The sequence below is a fragment of the Amblyomma mixtum genome, chromosome 5 (genome assembly GCF_055824585.1).
Source record: "Amblyomma mixtum isolate Tamu chromosome 5, ASM5582458v1, whole genome shotgun sequence".
NCBI classification, from domain to species: Eukaryota; Metazoa; Arthropoda; class Arachnida; order Ixodida; family Ixodidae; genus Amblyomma; species Amblyomma mixtum.
Genome location: NC_143016.1, coordinates 41,077,380 through 41,094,064, shown reverse-complemented (window position 1 = coordinate 41,094,064; position 16,685 = coordinate 41,077,380). Strand labels below are relative to the sequence as shown.

Genomic DNA, 16,685 nt, shown 5'->3' with positions numbered 1-16,685 from the left:
CCGCTGCGACTGTGTTTCGATGGAAGCGAAGAGCTAATAGTGCCCATGTACTGTGCGACACCAGTGCACATTAAACATCCTCAGGTGGTCGAATTGTTTCCGAAGGCCTCATCTACACTACGGCACCCCTTTCTTTCTTTCTTTCTTTCTTTCTTTCTTTCTTTCTTTCTTTCTTTCTTTCTTTCTTTCTTTCTTTCTTTCTTTCTTTCTTTCTTTCTTTCTTTCTTTCTTTCTTTCTTTCTTTCTTTCTTTCTTTCTTTCTTTCTTTCTTTCTTCCTTTCTTTTCTTTTCTTTCTTTCTTTCTTCTTTCTTTCCTTCTTTCCTTCTTTCCTTCTTTCTTCCTTTCTTTCTTTTTTTCTTACTTTCTTCCTTTCTTTCTTTCTTTCTTTCTCACTTTCCTTCTTTCTTTCACTCCCACCTTTCCCCTCCGATCACGGCACAGTTGCTGCACCGTTTCATTTCCTCAAAAACCAAAAAAAAAAATTATTGTTAATAGAGTGCCGGCCACAGGCTTTCCTGCCACTGTCTGTGCCGTTGCACAGGCAAAGCTGGATGTCCCGAGAAGTAGGTGTACATGTTAAAGGGGTCATGACGCCATTTTTCAGACTGAAGCTGTTTATTGTATGACCTTCGCCTTCCGTCGCGAAACAACTGTACCAAACATGAGCTCATTTGGTGCAGCGAGTAATTTGAAGTTTAATTTTTAAACGTTCTCCTGAAATGTGTGAAAGTAAGGCAACACTTGCACGTTTGTGCTTCGTGACGACATAAACTTAGTCATGTGCTTTCGTGCGACTGAACGACATCTGAACTGCTGGTAGAAAGTGCAGGTTTGCGAGTTGTTGTTCAGGCTTGGGTAGCAGAGGGGCGAAGGGGGGAAGTTGAAGGGGTCAAATGCAACAAAGGCCAGTGTCCTTCCCTTTTCTGTCTAGCTTCAGCCAGGTCTCGCCAACTTCACTGCAGTGTCTCATGGCCGGACCTGCGTAGGCGCACGCTCCGCTCCACTCCGGCCGCTCACGCACTCCGTTTTGTAGCAGATGACGCTACCAGTCTAGGATCTCACTCAGGCTGCTTCAAGATGACCGTCGCTGCCAGGGGGAGGGGCATAGAGGCGATAACTTCAAATTACAATTCCTAGCTCAAATGCGTGCATATAGCCCTACTTCTGTCTTACGTAGTATCTTCAACGTAAAAAACACGATTAGGTGGTAGACCATGTCATGACCTCTTTAAGATAGCGGAGCACTTGTTCCTGCTGCATCCTCATCATCAGCCTGACTACACCCTCTGCAGTGCAAAAGTTTCCCCCATATCTCTGCAATTAATGCTGGTCTGTGCAAGCTGCGGCCACCCTTTCCCCGTAAACTTCTTAATGTCGTCCGCCCACCTAACCCTCTGTGGCCCCATGCTATGCTTGCCTTCTTTCGGAATCCATTCCTAAGGACCATCGGTAATCTTGCCTTTGTGCTCCATGCCCTGCCTACACCCATTTCTTCCTCTTGATTTCGACTAGGATGTCATTAACCTGCGTTTGTTCCCTGGCCCACTCTGTCCTCTTCCTGTCTCTTTTCGCCACACCTACTGTATAACTGGTTTCCATTGCTCGCTGAGTTGTCCTCAATTGGAGTTTAACCTTTTTTGTTAGCCTCCATGTTTCAGCCCCTTAGGTAAGTACCGGTAAGATTCAACTGTCATATACTTTTAAATTGTTTCTCTTTTTTTTTGGGGGGGGGGGGAGGAAATAGTGCAGTATCTGTCTCACATATCTCGGTGGACACCTGAACCGTCCCGTAAGGGTAGGGATAAAGGAGGGACTTGTAGAAGGAAGGAAGGAAGGGAGGAAGGAAGGAAGAGGTGCCGTAGTGGAGGGCTCCAGAATAATTTCTACCACCTACCTAGGGATCTTTAACGTGCACTGACATCGCGCAGCACACGGGCGCCTTTTGCGTTTCGCCTCCATCAAACGCTGCCGCCGCGGTCGGGTTCGAACCCGGTTACTCCAACTCAGACTTTTCTCTAGAATAATATTGGTAAACTGCTATTCATGATCTGAGAGAACATGCCAAATGAGCTCCACCCCATTCTTATTATTCTAGTTATTTCGCTTTTGTGATTCATATCGGGGGTCAATACCTGCCCTGAGGACGTATTTCCTTACCACTTTCAGCACTTCACTACCAATTGTGAACTGGTGTTCCCTTCCGAGACTGTTAACATTACTTTGGTTTTCGGCATATCAATTTTTAGACCCACCGTTCTGCTCTGCCTGTCTAACTCATTGATCCAGCTTTGCAGTTACGGCTGCTCTATAGTGCATATGTATGTCATCTGGATTTTAGCACCAAATGAGTGTTGTTAGTGCATTTTGCAAGATCTCTATGCTCTCGTGATATCTATTGAACCAAATACTGCTAAAAGCGGTGCAGGCAAGCCCACTTATAGCGGCCACATTTATAACGAATGCTCGCTTATTACGAACGAGGGTGGTGCTGCCATCGAAATACATACTAGAGCAAATGTTACTACGTCTCAGATAAAACAAATGACTGTGACAGCACAACTTGGTTAGAGTGAACGAAGAGGCACCGCAATTTTGGCTGCGGCATTCAACGATCCCAGACAACAACATTTTTGTGCGGGCAACCTTTTATGAGCTTAATTTTTGCATATAATGTAAGATTTCACTATAAAAATCAATATATCCGCATATCACCCGACGGCACCCTTGAATTGTTTTTTTCTGTTAATGTTTTTGCTATCGTCAAAAGCATTCCGCATTTGTTTTCTATGGGAGTCTTAACTACTCGATGCTATCGATGGAATCACTTTGAAGGGGCACCGCAATGCTTACCTCAGTCCCGATTAATATCATTCAATAGGTTTATCATGCGTTCCAGAGATCAGTGCAAAAAGAATTATTGAAATCGACCGATGCAAACGAAAGTTATTCCACTTTGAAAATTGAAATTAAAAGATCAGATCAAAACGTGTTACACTCACCCATTTCACTCACCCAGTACTGAAATTAGGTGCTACCAATCAGAACCGTGCCTAGCGCATACGCAGCCAGCGTCAGCTTGCATGCAATTGCTGCTCTGTTGGGGCAGCCAACAGTCCTGTATTTTGACGCCGTTCCCCCTCTCCTTCGAGTACCCAGCGCTGTAGACAGGGCAGGGGTAACTAACAACAAAGGAAGCTCCTCAATGTTTCTTTGTTGGTAGGATTGAAAGGCTGTGGGCCGTCCCTCCCTCTCTTTCCCAACCTCGCCTTCTGTCTCCTGTCCGGCCTTCTTCACTTTTTTGAGCAAGATGTGTCGGCTGGCTTTTTTTTTCACTACTCTCTTGGTGTGGATTGAACGGCGCTCGCCGCCGCGAAGGTTTGAAGCGAAATGGAGTGTCGCCTTTAGCGTTGTTCTTATTAGTTTTTGTTCGCTTTCACTGCTTCTTTCCAGTTTTTGTGGCATGCGGAAAGCTTTCAGGGCTGAGAGACATAATAGTTTGGATCTATTTCTTGAGTATAAAAGAAGAATATTTAAACTGGTTGCCAAACCAATCGGAAAGGCAGTGCCCAATCTGGATGCCACCTCATTTCCGCTGCCGAAAATAGCCGCTGTGCTTTGGCACCATCGGCTCGAAAGGAGCATTTCTGGAGAAGATTAATGTACCAAATATTACGATTTCGGCGATCTCTTGGGGCGTTCGGGCGCCATAACGTCCCTTACTCTACATAAACGCCTCATGCTTTATCTACGTCGCAGGGCCCCTTTAAAAGAAATATTTTGCTACATATCTGATGGATGCACCATTACCTTCAATATTTCTCTAAAAGTGTGTTATAATTCTTCAGTTTTCAAAATTGTTGGAAATGCCGTCGAAAAAGGAAACTGATAGGGTTTGAACATAACCAATCTGAGTAGACATGCGAAAGCATGCGTGTGGCCTGGTTGGCTCATGGTTTTGCTTTGCTGGGTCATCAGTATGTCTGAAGACGATATTACTCAGGTTAAGCTCTGATCGGGTTAAGCTGATATCATCTGTTCGCGGGGCATATGAAAGTTGGTGAAGACAATGATGTGCAATGCACAGCGCGAGAGTGTGTTGCAGTTTAATACGGCGCATGATCGGCTGCAGCGATATCCATAGTTCCCTCATGCAGTGGCCTGCGAAGCTAATCTGTTCGCGCCTCCTCGGGTTCTAAACCCAGTTGCGCCAGTATTGATTTTATTCATGCATGGGCTGCTGCCATGCTAGGTTCTCCCAAGGTCACCTTCAAGGTCAAGCTTCACACAAACTTGATGAGCCAGTCAGACCTCGTGAAGTATTGCTTTCGCATTAAAGTGCATGACCAAAAAGTGTTTACTAGCTTCCATAGTATCCCCTTCCAAAGCAACTTGGCAACCCCAAAAAAGCAATAGAAAATCATTGTTGAGCACACACCCACGAGCTGCAACATGAATGGATGCATTCACGTGTGCCATTTGGTCTGAATTGGAAGCAGAAGCGTTGAAGCGAAATAACTGCGACCGGTCGTTGAACAACCAATGGCAGCTATCTCAAAACTTTTGCTGCCGGTCACATGTTTTGCCTTGCTGGCCATGCCTATCACGCTACTTGTTTTATCCAACCGGTTCGCTAACTGCTACGCTGCTACCAGGCGAAAGCAGGGCGGATACAACAGACAGGGCAGTTGATGCATTCTGCACGCTTGCGCGTTGCATTAGCTTCGTAGCTACATCCGTACAACTTTGCCGATGGCGGGATACCTGGAGGGTGACGTATGCCACCAGCTGATTAATAATATCGCGTCCCTAAAGCAGCTTATTATCAGAAGTGATTTTGGCAGGAAGGACATGACCACTCTGGAGAGCTTGGAAAAGCTCTGTTATAGGACTTGTGTGAAGAAGCAACATGCATAACGGACCCTTTCTGAAATAAACACCTCTTTTTTTAATTGAATTGATTATTTATTTCAGGTAAACAGGGCACAGAACTACAAGTCTGTCTAAAAAGCTGAGAAAAACGAGGAGTTGCCTGATGAGTGTTAGTCTCTATACACACAACACCTCAGCATACGGTGAGGGATTTTTCTTTAAAACAGTTTTTAGGCCCCTCGCCAAAACGACGGCCTGAAAGTCTTGTCTCTTGGCAGCGTCTTCGGCCAGTTTGACGACCTTTGTCTGAGTCATCGCATCAGCGCTGAGCAGTAGAGCCTCGCAGAGGGCATTTCCAAACAATGTGATTGGGATCCGCTTTGTCGTTACATTGCTTGCACTCATTTGAATATTGTCCCGGATAATAAAGACTACACATAACTGGTTTCGGGAATGTAGGACTTTGGAGATGGCGCGAAGGGGTGGTCTGACTCTTTGTCAGTGATTAATCAGCTGTGGGTACTTAGCTCTGTTGAGTCTATTGTTGTGTGCAGTGTTATCAGGCATGCGTGATGTAGTGTTATCAAGCACGCGTGCTGACATTTTCATGACTAATCGTGTGACCTTGGCAGCTTCGTTATAAAGCCAGTAACAAAAAGCAATAAACGCTTATTCTTTGGTCTTCCCCTACCCGGCGGCTACGTTCCGTTGTTTCAGTTACATGCGCTGAAGAGCGTATAAAAACGGTGAACATAATACAGGCGTTGACAAAGAGCGGAATTCGAGGTTTAAACCAGTAAATATAATGCAGGCACTTCAAAAGGGTGGAAATTTGGGCTGGTTGGTGCATGATCTTAGGCTAAAAAACAGCGCAAACGGGGACGAAGCAGAGAGAGGGACACGACGCTGTCCCTCTCTCTGTCGCGTCGTGTCCCTCTCTCTGTCGCGTCGTGTCCCTCTCTCTGATTCGTCCCCGTTTGCGCTGTTTTTTAGCCTCAGATAATGCAGGCATTCAAAGCAACCGGACATGATTTGCATGATTGCATTTTTCGCGGTAGTATGGGACGTCCACATACTATGAACCTCGGATACAAGGACACAGTACCCGTGACCGTTAGGTTCGTTATAAGTGTGCTCGACTGTAATGCGCTGAAGGTGCCTTCGTGTTGAGGGCCATGAAGCAAAGTATATATCAGTAATTTACCGCTGGTGCCTCTGATATTTTAGTATCTCTGGAAAGTAACGAAGAAACGGGAATTATTTTATGTAATGGTTAGTGGCCGGTAGCAATTTGCGATTTTCGTGGCATGCACTTGTGTTATCGCATCTATAGTATCGTGTTCCACCAGGAATTTGATTTTCCTTACCCGGTTAAAGGCATGAAATTAGGCACTGTTATTCAGTTTTTACACGCCACGCTCTGTTCCTCACTTCATGGAGTGGCGCTTTTCTGAAGCTGAAATAAAGACATCAGTATCTGAGAATTTGGCACCCACAGAAGTGTATTCACAGTGACAGGAAAGAAACCCAATGTCTTATTCTTCCGTAGAAGACCCTAGCCTGAGATCACATGCTCAGACTCACAGGCTTAGTAGGCAGTGACTGGGTGGAGATATCGGCAAACGGGCTGTAATGTGCCGCAGTGAAGAGCATTGCACTCTGTTGCTGCAGACCATATGGCTCGGCGTAGAAGGCAAGGTTACTTACTTAACGATTTCTTCCTGTCATGAACCCAGCAAGCGAGACACAGCGTGCCCGTCGGATACCTGGGTAATGGAGGTTTGTGGAACGCGAACTCCATCCCTGGCGCGCCAAAACCCCCGGATGTCGGACAGCCGGTGGGATCGCTAGCGCAGCACCCGCCGTTGGAGTTGCCGCCCGTGCCCGCGCCCCCGTATGCGCAGAAGCGGGAAACCAACAACGGACAGGTGGGTGTTCTGGCTGAGTGCGCCTTGACTACCTATAGATCCCTCTTTGGCTGGCTTTATCGAAATGCCATCATGTCCAGAGCTCGCCAGAAAATTTTCCTTTATTGCAAGCCGCAATTTACAGGCACCTAAAATGGTTATGTGGTTGTCATGACTTTGGAAGTAAATGAGTGCCTTGAAGGCATTGTGGCAAATGCAAGTCCAGCTTGCTTGGATATCACTTTTAATTTTTAGGCAACTTTATTGTAAGATACTGCTATGAACATATTGTTGGGAATGATCTAACCTTCCGTTGCATAGCAAAATCTTGTTTTAACCCTCCATGGGGCAGTAGGGCATGTGTCCTGCTTGCTGCACGCACCTGCAAACCAAAAACAATGTGCCTGCGTAGCATAATATTGCATGCTGATCGCTACTGTCAAACTAAGCAGTCCATGCGTTTTTATCTTTCTGTTCTGTGTGTTTTTACGAGCGCGGGTGTGCAGTTGGGCGAGTTCCAGTTTGGCAGAATTTTTTTTTTTGCAACATTGTTGAGATTTTGAGCCTTTTTCACCAATAAACTGTCTCATAATAATACTTGAAGCAATTTTCGCTCTAAAGCAAGTTGGCTTATACATCCGAACGATCGAAAGAAGGAAGAGAGGCGCCATTTGATGGCTTCGGGTTAATTTCGACTGTCTGAGGTTCTGTAACGTGCACCGACATCGACAACTTAATTTCTGTCCTCGCTGAATCAATGCATCTAAAGAAGGCTTTGGCGCTGTTGGCACTTTAAACCACATTTTGAAACTTGGGTATTTTTTTTAACCCAGTAGAGACCTTCGGTACTACGGCACTACGATGCACCTTTTCTGCGTGGAGCACGCCAAAGCATATTTTGCAATCCTCGCGGGCCTTTGCTTAGTCAGAAAGAATGACACAGTGTACACCTCTTAGAAAAGGCCAGGTAACGTGCAGTGGAATTTTTACCCCAACGACTGCCTTCATTCAGTGGTGTAGCATTAAAGTGTCCTAATACAAAAAAAAAAACTGCCTGCAGTTCCTGGACCCCATCATCGATGGCGCCCAGTATCAGCCTAACGTGCCTCGTAAGACCGAGCATGACCTCATCCAGTGTGACATTCAGGACCTCCAGGAACAGCAGCAGCCGCAGCCGCAGCATCAGACCAAACAGGAGACGCCTCCACCCATGGGCATGCACTCTAAGCCAAAAATGACTAAAAAGGGGCGAGAGGTAAGTCTCTGTGGGGACCAACTGACTTGCCACAACCATTAGTCCTTTTCAGGATCAACTGCAAAGGGACCAACTGTTAGTTCCCTAGGAAAGGGGCGCAACAGTTAGTCCCCGGGAGCAGCCGTTTAAAGAAAAAATGGAAACGAGGCGAAATTCCAGCGCAATTCAGAGTGCGGTAGTCAGGGCTGAATCACTTCTTACGTATAACAACGGGCAAGGAAACAGAAACATACATGCAAAATACCAGGATTCGAACTCACAACCTTTGGATTGAGAACCAAGCACGGATATGATCGGGCTACCACAGCAGATGGGTCGAGTTAGAAAATAGTCGCCTTATATACGAAGCACTCGCATTGCTTGAGTTTAACGCTCACAGTTCAATGAAATGTATTGCTGTTCTGAGCAAAGTATGGTGATGTTGTTGTCATGTGATTTTGCAACAAGCTAAGGTAAGGCTTAAAGTATACGCACAGCGGTTTGTACCGCGTTTTTGGCTAAAAAAGATGTCTGGAACCGTGCATGCATTCTGGTCGGTACTTCACAACCACAAATCCTTCTTTTATTTTCGTTTTTTGCGGATAATGTTGTCGCTGTTGTATCAACTGGCAGCTGCACATGGCAGTCTTTTGAAAACAAATACAGGAGACTGTGGATCACTTCGTTCCCCTCTTTTTTTTTTTTTTACTGGCGGGTAGCGGTGGTGGGGAATAGAATATTTGCCACTCACCGTTTCGCTAAGTGTCGCCGGGACTTACACAGGATCAGATAAGGTCGTAAATACAAATGGCAGGAAAAAGAAATAAAACTATTGCTCGCTTAACGCTAAGACTTTCAACTCACACGTATTGAAGCTTGTAGTACTTGTTTATACACTTTCTCAGCTGCCAGTCGCTTCGGCTCCACGAAGACTTTTTCTTACGCAAAACAGTCTATCTGCTTTGGCACGATTAGCAGAAGTGCTGTCACTGGCCTTATGGCTCACTCACACTTTTGCATTCAGCGGTGAGAGCGAGTGAAAACCGTCGCCGCCGGAATTCTGTCTCGTTTACTTCCCGGCGACTACCTCGCCGCTCGTGGAGTACACAGACGTGGTTAGAAAAAGACTATAAATCGACGCTGTCAACGTATCATATGCATATGCAAGCTTACTGCACCAAACGCTAGTGTTTTGAGGAACTTTACGCGATATCTCACAAACCGTCTTTTAGTTCAGGGCATGGTCACCGTGGTTCAGCGTGCGTATGCAGAGACCCAACGATAATCGCAGACTAGTGGTTTCATCTGACTGTTAGGATGGCAAACATTTTTGTCAACAATCCGACGCACCTCTTAAGCCTAGCAGCGGCAGACATCACTCTAAATGAAAAATGAAGTAAATTTATCCCTCATACATTTTCTTATAGGTGAGATGAGACGAAGCGAAAGACCAGTGCTCCGTTTGTCTCCAGTGAATACACTCGTAAGGCAGCATCAACGGCGAAATCAGCCTGAAGTGAGCGGTCCTACTTTGAAGTACGCCGCCATGTTTGGGGAGTAACGATGGAGCAGGGGGAGCAAATTCGTTCGTTGGTTCCTCATTTAGTCCTTTTCAGGCCAAAGACTGATCATTTGGTCCACAAAGTCTGCACACGGCACACACGCGGTCGCAGTTGCTCCTTTCGCGCTGCTCAAAGGGACCAACGGCTGCTATTGCTCCCACGGTACTAATTTTGGCTAAGAGTGGTTGCGCCTTCTTGTTCGCAGCGGTCAGCAAATGGCCAGTGTGCCAGCGCAAGTTTCTCTCCGGACACGACGTGCAGCTCTGCAGCTCTCGCTGTGCCTAAAGGGCCCAACGGGCAGCAGGAGAGGAATCATGTGAAAAGGGGGACCGTCCACATCTGTGGGTATCCTGGATGCTACATACGCCACACCAAGCGCAGGCACTTCGACGCGCACGTGCGGTCGCACACGGGCGAGAAGCCCTACAAGTGCGACTGGAAGGGCTGCGGCTGGAAGTTCGCCCGCGCAGACGCGCTGACGAGGCACTACCGAAAGCACACTGGGCAAAGACCATACCAGTGCCAGCAGTGCGAGTGCACCTTCTACCGCAAAGAGCACTTGGTGATGCATCACAAGACGCACCGGGACCAATGAGCGGCCCTTATGCGTCGTTGGTTGTACCCGCCAAATAGAAAAGTTTACGCCGATGAGAAACTCGGCCGGCACCGGTTGCATCACTGTATGTGACTGCTAGAAAGCTTTTCTTGGCTAAACTGCTAGCTTTTTTGCGCTCGAATTTCATTTCGTAGTAATAGTGTACTTGCTTGATTCGATCAACGTGAATTGGAAGTTTGCATAATCTGTGGGAATGCCGGATGAAGTTATTGAAACACATCTATCGGAAGCGTTGTCCCCCGCGAGGGAGTGGAGAGCAGTCCTGGTCTGGCATCGTCTGCTTGCGTCTTCTGTCACCGACGAGACACGGTACTGCCTGTACAGATGTTGTGAAAACGTGCTTTCTCAGTCTGGTATCTGTGCAGGCAGTGCATTTTCGATTAATTCTGATCAAGTCTGGCAGGTTCCCCATCAAAATCCACTAATGAACAAAATTTGGCATCGAACTTCACCTATTTGTGCGAAATTTGAACGTGGATAACACAGTGGTTTCGCCAAGGTAAGCGTTCTAGAAGCCCCTCTGAGCGATGCTACGGTCTCTAGTCTCTAGAAATGTTCTCTTCCGCTCGACCTTCTTCTACCACAGTGTTTGTATTTTGCTTTTATTGTTAATTTTGTTCACTTGGTCATTTATTTGTTTCGCCTGTATTAGGTATTTATTTTTTTGCATTTATCATGTATTCTTATCCTTTAAGCCTGATCGGCTTAAGCCAAGCCATATCCTACAGTCTTGCGAAATAAAATATATCATCCATAAAACGTCGCCAGCTGCTTGCATATGCCTGGTGGGAACCTACAGTGAGCATATGTGTTGTTTGCTTACTGGTTGCATATTTTCCGGTATGGTAACGCTTTCAGCGTCAGTCCTTGATATATTTCAAAATATTGAGGTGATGAATATCTTACCTGGCTTCAAAGATTTATAGACCTTGCCATGCACAGTGCGACCCCTCAGCGGTGGCTTCCAGCCACTCGTCCCTTATAAAAATGGTCTATAGACTTTCTATACACTCTATAGCTATCCTTTAGACTTTTCCTTTTGTCTATAGGCAGCCTATAGAAAATCTATCGACTAAATTTTATAATCACCTTCATTTCCTTTTCTCTATTGACGATCTATAGACTATCTATAGGCTAAAGTCTATAACGCCTTTTTGTCTATAGACCTTTCCAATAAGGGCTCCCTGGGCGCCGCCGTATTGTTCACTGGACTGCAGTGGGCACCTCGCGCTAGCACGGTGGAAGCGGCGGCGGAACCGGTTTCCGGCAGTCCAGAGAGGAGGCGTTTCGACAACATCCTCGCCCGATGGAAAAATCTATATAGAGAGCCATTAGACTGTCTATAGACTGAAGTATAATTACCACCTTATTTCCTTTTGTCTTTAGACTAAAGTCTGTAACAGCCTGAATTTTCTGTTGTCTATGGACGGTCGATAAACTATCTATAGACTGAAGTCTATAACCCTCTTCATTTCCTTTTGTCTATAGGTGGTCTATAGACTATCCATAGACTTAAGTATATAACCGCCTTAATTTTCTTTCGTCTATAGACGGTCTATAGACTATCTATAGACTAAAGTCTATAACTGCCTAAATTTTCTTTTGTCTATCGATGGTCTACAGACTATCTATAGAATAAAGTCTATAAACACCTGAATTTCCTTTTGTCTATAGACGGTCTGTAAAGTCTATCACTGCCTTATTTCCTTTTCTCCATAGACAGTCTATACACCATCCCTGGACTAAAGGTTATAACAGCTTTAATTTTCCTTTTTCTATAGACGGTCTATACACTATCTATATAGACAGAAGTCTATAACTTCCTTAATTTCCTTTCGTCCATAGACGATCTATACACTATAGGTCTAGTCTACTGTCTTGTGGAAAACTGAATTAAAAACCAGGAAGAACAAAACGACAAGTACCGGGGCACACGGGGGTGGCAGGGAACGAAGAGGCCGACAGGATAGCTCGAGGATACATTACTTTCCGAGCATCCGACGAGACCGCCGAACTCGCGCCAGCACCCAGGGAATATTCGGCCATACTACAAAACTATAGAGGCAGAAGAATGCGATATCCCCCACCGCACAAATCTCTCAGCAGAGAGGAAGCTGTCACTTGGAGACAATTACAAACAGGCTCTTTCCCAAACCTACATATAATAAACAAAATGCACCCTACGATATACACGGACAAATGTCCCTGGTGCGACGAAAAACCTACACTATACCACATTACATGGGCCTGCCAAAACATAGACGTGGTCCCCAAAATTCAAAACCCGAGTGCGGAGCAGTGGGAGACTCTGCTGTCCAGCGACCGCTGTGAAGACCAACAAGGTCTGGTGCAGCGAGCTCAACGGGCGGCAGTGGCCAGCGGAGCCCTGGACTGAGGGCAACCGACCACTGATTAGAGGCGGACGACTTCGACAGAGAAGGCTCCTGGGGGTAGAACCAAGACGTCTCTGAAGATGCCCCCAAACCGCAGGAAAAACCATTAGTGTAAATAAAGTTTTCCCTTCCTTTCCCTTCCTTCCCTCCCTTTGTTTTTCGACGCGGCCGACCATCTTTATCAACGTACGGCTGGACGAAGAAATCTCCCCCATGGGAGAAACGGATGGATGGATGAATGGATAGGAGCGCCCCCTTTGAAACGCGGTGGTGGCAATTGCCACCCTGCTCAGCTTTTCTTTCCTTATTATTTTTTTGTTTACTGTGTTGGCAATTCTCATTAAGATTTCCCATCATCTTTACCTACGATTTCCTGCGATTCTAACCTTATGCCACATCTCTGATTTTCAGCCACCAATCCTCCAATCGCTTTTTGCTAACTTCCACTGCAGATATATTTACATGACCATTGTTATCTTTAAACCCTAGGAGGAAGAGTGACTGTGCCTGCATCGACATCCGGATGGATACCATCACATTTGATTATGAGGTGTTCAATTGTTTCCACAGATCTACCACATGTGCCATCTTCTTCGTTGAATTTCTTTTTGTAGCTGCGCGTTCTAAGACACCCTGACCTAGCTTCAAAGAGTAGGGCACTGCCTCTTGAGTTATCATAGAAAAATTCTTTCCTGATCTGCCTTTTCCAGTATCGATATAGTTCTACACTATGCTTCTTTTCCATTGAATTAATCCAATTTTTACCTTCCGCGTTTTTAACCTGTCGTTTTAATGCTCTTTCTCCGTCCTCATGACCGTTGTACTTATGGCTTATGGAGCGCCACCTCAAAGCTTAGGCTACGCAGAGCTCCGCGGAGCAGGTGAGAGTCTCTTCGGGATCCGGCCAGCGTCACTAGCGGTTGCGCGCGCACGCTCTCGTCACCTTCCGCGGCAGGCGCACGGAGGTCCGTCGCGCTTTGCCGCTGAACTTTCGGTTCCAGGCAGCGAAACGAGCGCATGAGACGCTCGCTCTCGTCTCCTCCCCCAGCAGATGCTTGGGGATGGCTTTGCCCCAAGAATTCGGCGCGCACGGGAAAACCTAAAGTCCCTTTATGAGCTTTTCTGACCTAGAGGGGCTTTAGGAAAACTCTGCCGCCTTTGTCGGCGCGTACAAACGTTTTGCCGCCGATACCCCCGAAGTCGCGCCCCTGCCCAAGGGCGTCCGCAGAATTTTTTGCAGGGGGGGGGCCCGTTGGTGCCCCGGGGGGGGGGGGGTGGGGGGGGGGGGTATGTTCGTAGCAGAAAGGCGCTATTTGCGGAGTAAATTTATTTATTTATATATAAATAAAAATTAAACAAAATGCACACATGAAAGAAAAATTACAAACAGCAAATTAAAGCGCGGCTAGGAGAGGTACATTGGAGTTTATCAACGAAGAAACAACTAAAATTAATAAAAATGCAAAAAGATGCTATATCACTTCGTGGAGAAGAGTGCTCAGTCTTGCTGCATACGGGTTCTCGACACCCGGATTGATGTCCAGCACACAGCACAATATGTTCACAAACACGCAACTACAGTCACTCAGTCAGTCTTCCTTGAACAGCAACTGTAGGCGCCTCGGATTTTTCTGGGCGAATTGCGTAATTACACGTGTGATAAATTCACTTCTGTGCTTCATTACACGCTCTCGGTGCACACTCATCATACACATTGATTGGAAAAACTCTTGAACGCGTACGTTGAAAACAAAAGATGACTATATATACAACGAAAACTTATTTACAAGATAAATGCACGCTCGCAGCTTCATACACCTCGCTCCATCTTGCTTGCGCATCCGCACAGTCGAGCAACCGCACACACACTGCTCTCCGCTCGTCGTTTTCTCGTCCGCTGTCTTGGTTGTTCTCAGCTTCGCTGACAACCGGCCACTAAAAACACAAGCGTTTGCGGGACGGCAGGCTGGAAACGCTGATTGGTCAAAAAAATATGACGTCATACGCGTGACGTCATAGGTCACGTGATATTTAATGACGTCATGTCCGGTTGGGGACAGGCATGTTTTCCCTAGATTTTCCCCCGCCACCGCTCGTCAGCGGACGGGGCTGCTCGCGAGGAGCCGAGAGGCGAGGAGGCAGCGTGCACTGCAGCGTTGCCTCCTCGGCGTGTCCCCGTCATGTCTTTCGACCCGCCGCGGTGGCTCAGTGGCTATGGCGCTCGGCCGCTGATCCGAAAGACGCGGGTTCGATCCCGGTCGGGGTGGTCGAATTTCGATGGAGGCTAAATTCTAGAGGCCCGTGTACTGTGCGATGTCAGTGCACGTTAAAGAACCCCAGGTGGTCGAAATTTCCGAACCCCTTTCACTACGGCGTCCCTCATAGCCTGACTCGTTTTGCGACGTTAAAACCCCAATAAACCATAAACCCATGTTCTTCAGTGCGCGCGCGAGATTAAAAAGCGCACCTGTCGCGCTGCGCTGTCACACTGCATGCCTGCTTCCGTGCATTTCTTGCGGACTCCTTTCAGTCATACTTAGCTATACTTTGACCAAAAGGCTTCTTAAACAGTTATTTCAAGTTTTATTGCTATGTATAAAGAATATGTTTGTAGCAGGTGCGTGAGCCCGAACAAAAGAAAACTGTTTTTATTCCCCTTCAGTATTCCTGCTTATCGAGACTTGAGTATTTATATGTTGCAGTACATCTTTTTTCAGGCATCACAACTGATGTTTCGATGTGTTTGGTAATTGACTTCATTGTAGCTTCATACTTGCACCATTTAAACTCTGCACATAGCTCTTTTTTCACAAAAGGAAATGTGATTAGGTTTCTGAATAGAGCTGTGCACGGGCCGCAATTTCGAACCCGCGCCCGGCCCGGGACTTAACCTACCGACAGGAAGCCCGGCCCGACACTGAAGGACCCTGAGCACGCTCGTGCTCGGCCCGACCTGCAAAGCGGCGACGACACAAAAAGAGAATTTCAGGAAAATGAGTTTATTTCAATGACATTCAAATTTTGACCTCGCATTCCAGATCACAGTTTGGGATTATACACAAGACACAACGCATAAAGGTATAGATTTATCACTCTAAATATGCAATTGATGATGGCTTGATCGAAACAAGAGCGGCGCTCTTTCATTACGAATCCTGCGGCGCTGAAATTTTTCTCGCTGCTTGAATTGGTGGCCGCAACGGCTAATACTTCCATAGCAAGAGAAACGCTTGAAGTATGAAGGGGAATGACAGACGTGGTGTCGTAAGCCATGGATGGCGTGCCACAACAGGAAGACTTTTTGACTTGTTAGAGGATAAGCGAGCAAATATGCGACAGGGCGGCGCTATACTGCGAATGCCGATGTGGCCGCGACGTCCCTGCTTCTACTATTCACGGGAAGGCACGGTGCTGTGTTCACTTTGCTGACAAGCGATTACGGCGAAACGCAGCACTGCGCCAGAATAGTACAAGCTGAGCCGTAGTGGAGGCGCCAGTGACATTCTTCTAATGCTTTTCATGTGGTGCCCCCCCCCTCCTTCGCTCTCGCCCGCGACTATTGTCCGTCTCCCCGGCCGGAACCTGCCGGGTAGGCGGACAAGAGAGAAGGCTGCCGGCTCTGCGGTGCGCTGCGAGTGGCGAGTGGAAGAATTTAACCTTTTCCCGATGTGCTGCTGCAGCGCTACTCCGTGACCCCGCGACCTCGCGTGCGCCGTACGCAGCCCTGCCTCCGCTTCCCAGAACCATCCTTTCTTCTTACAAGGCGCCCAAAACTGGTTGCTTTGCCCCAACGTTGGTACTTGCTAGAACGAAAAATGCGTTTCTAGCCCCAGCTAGCTTTTTTTTTTTTTAGCGTTTGTACTATCTTCCCGTCCTTGTACATGCCCTCCTGGATGGTCTAGACACAAATCACTTCCTGCTGTGCATGCAAGACGCCCAGCGCACCACAGCCATATTCGCACTTCCACATATATGATACATGCTTTGCCCAACTTAGAGCCTTGGGCGTTTGGTTGTGAGTAACACCGTATGGCGCGTAATGCATTCCCATCAGGCAGAATTAAAATATGAGAAAATTCATCGCAAGATATATTTCCTTGTAT

At 46.9% G+C, this 16,685-nt stretch overlaps 2 protein-coding genes across 13 annotated transcripts in view; both read left to right on the top strand.

Moving 5' to 3' along the window:
• Positions 1-7,061, top strand: part of LOC149341876 (uncharacterized) — a 75,836-nt gene extending 68,775 nt beyond the window's left edge. For 11 of the 12 annotated variants that reach the window (XM_089544139.1, XM_089544144.1, XM_089544140.1 and 8 more), the window contains one exon: positions 6,607-7,061. In XM_089544139.1, coding sequence (XP_089400265.1) covers positions 6,607-6,930 — 324 coding nt within the window. In that variant the 3' untranslated portion in view covers positions 6,931-7,061. The remainder of the gene's footprint in view (positions 1-6,606) is intronic. The other variant, XR_016282981.1, reaches the window with a different exon arrangement.
• A 777-nt stretch (positions 7,062-7,838) lies between these two features.
• Positions 7,839-10,952, top strand: LOC149341875 (Krueppel-like factor 1). Its single transcript, XM_089544146.1, has 2 exons — positions 7,839-8,032; positions 9,779-10,952. The coding sequence occupies exons 1-2, from the start codon at positions 7,988-7,990 to the stop codon at positions 10,166-10,168; spliced, it is 435 nt and encodes a 144-aa protein (XP_089400272.1). The 5' UTR covers positions 7,839-7,987; the 3' UTR covers positions 10,169-10,952.
• Positions 10,953-16,685: the final 5,733 nt, after the last annotated feature.

What these genes read in the sequence shown, in the direction of transcription:
- LOC149341875 (XM_089544146.1), top strand. Translation starts at nt 7,988, where the DNA reads ATGGGCATGCACTCTAAGCCAAAAATGACTAAAAAGGGGCGAGAG. An exon ending in TGACTAAAAAGGGGCGAGAG is followed by an intron (nt 8,033 to 9,778) that starts GTAAGTCTCTGT and finishes TCTTGTTCGCAG; the next exon opens with CGGTCAGCAAATGGCCAGTG.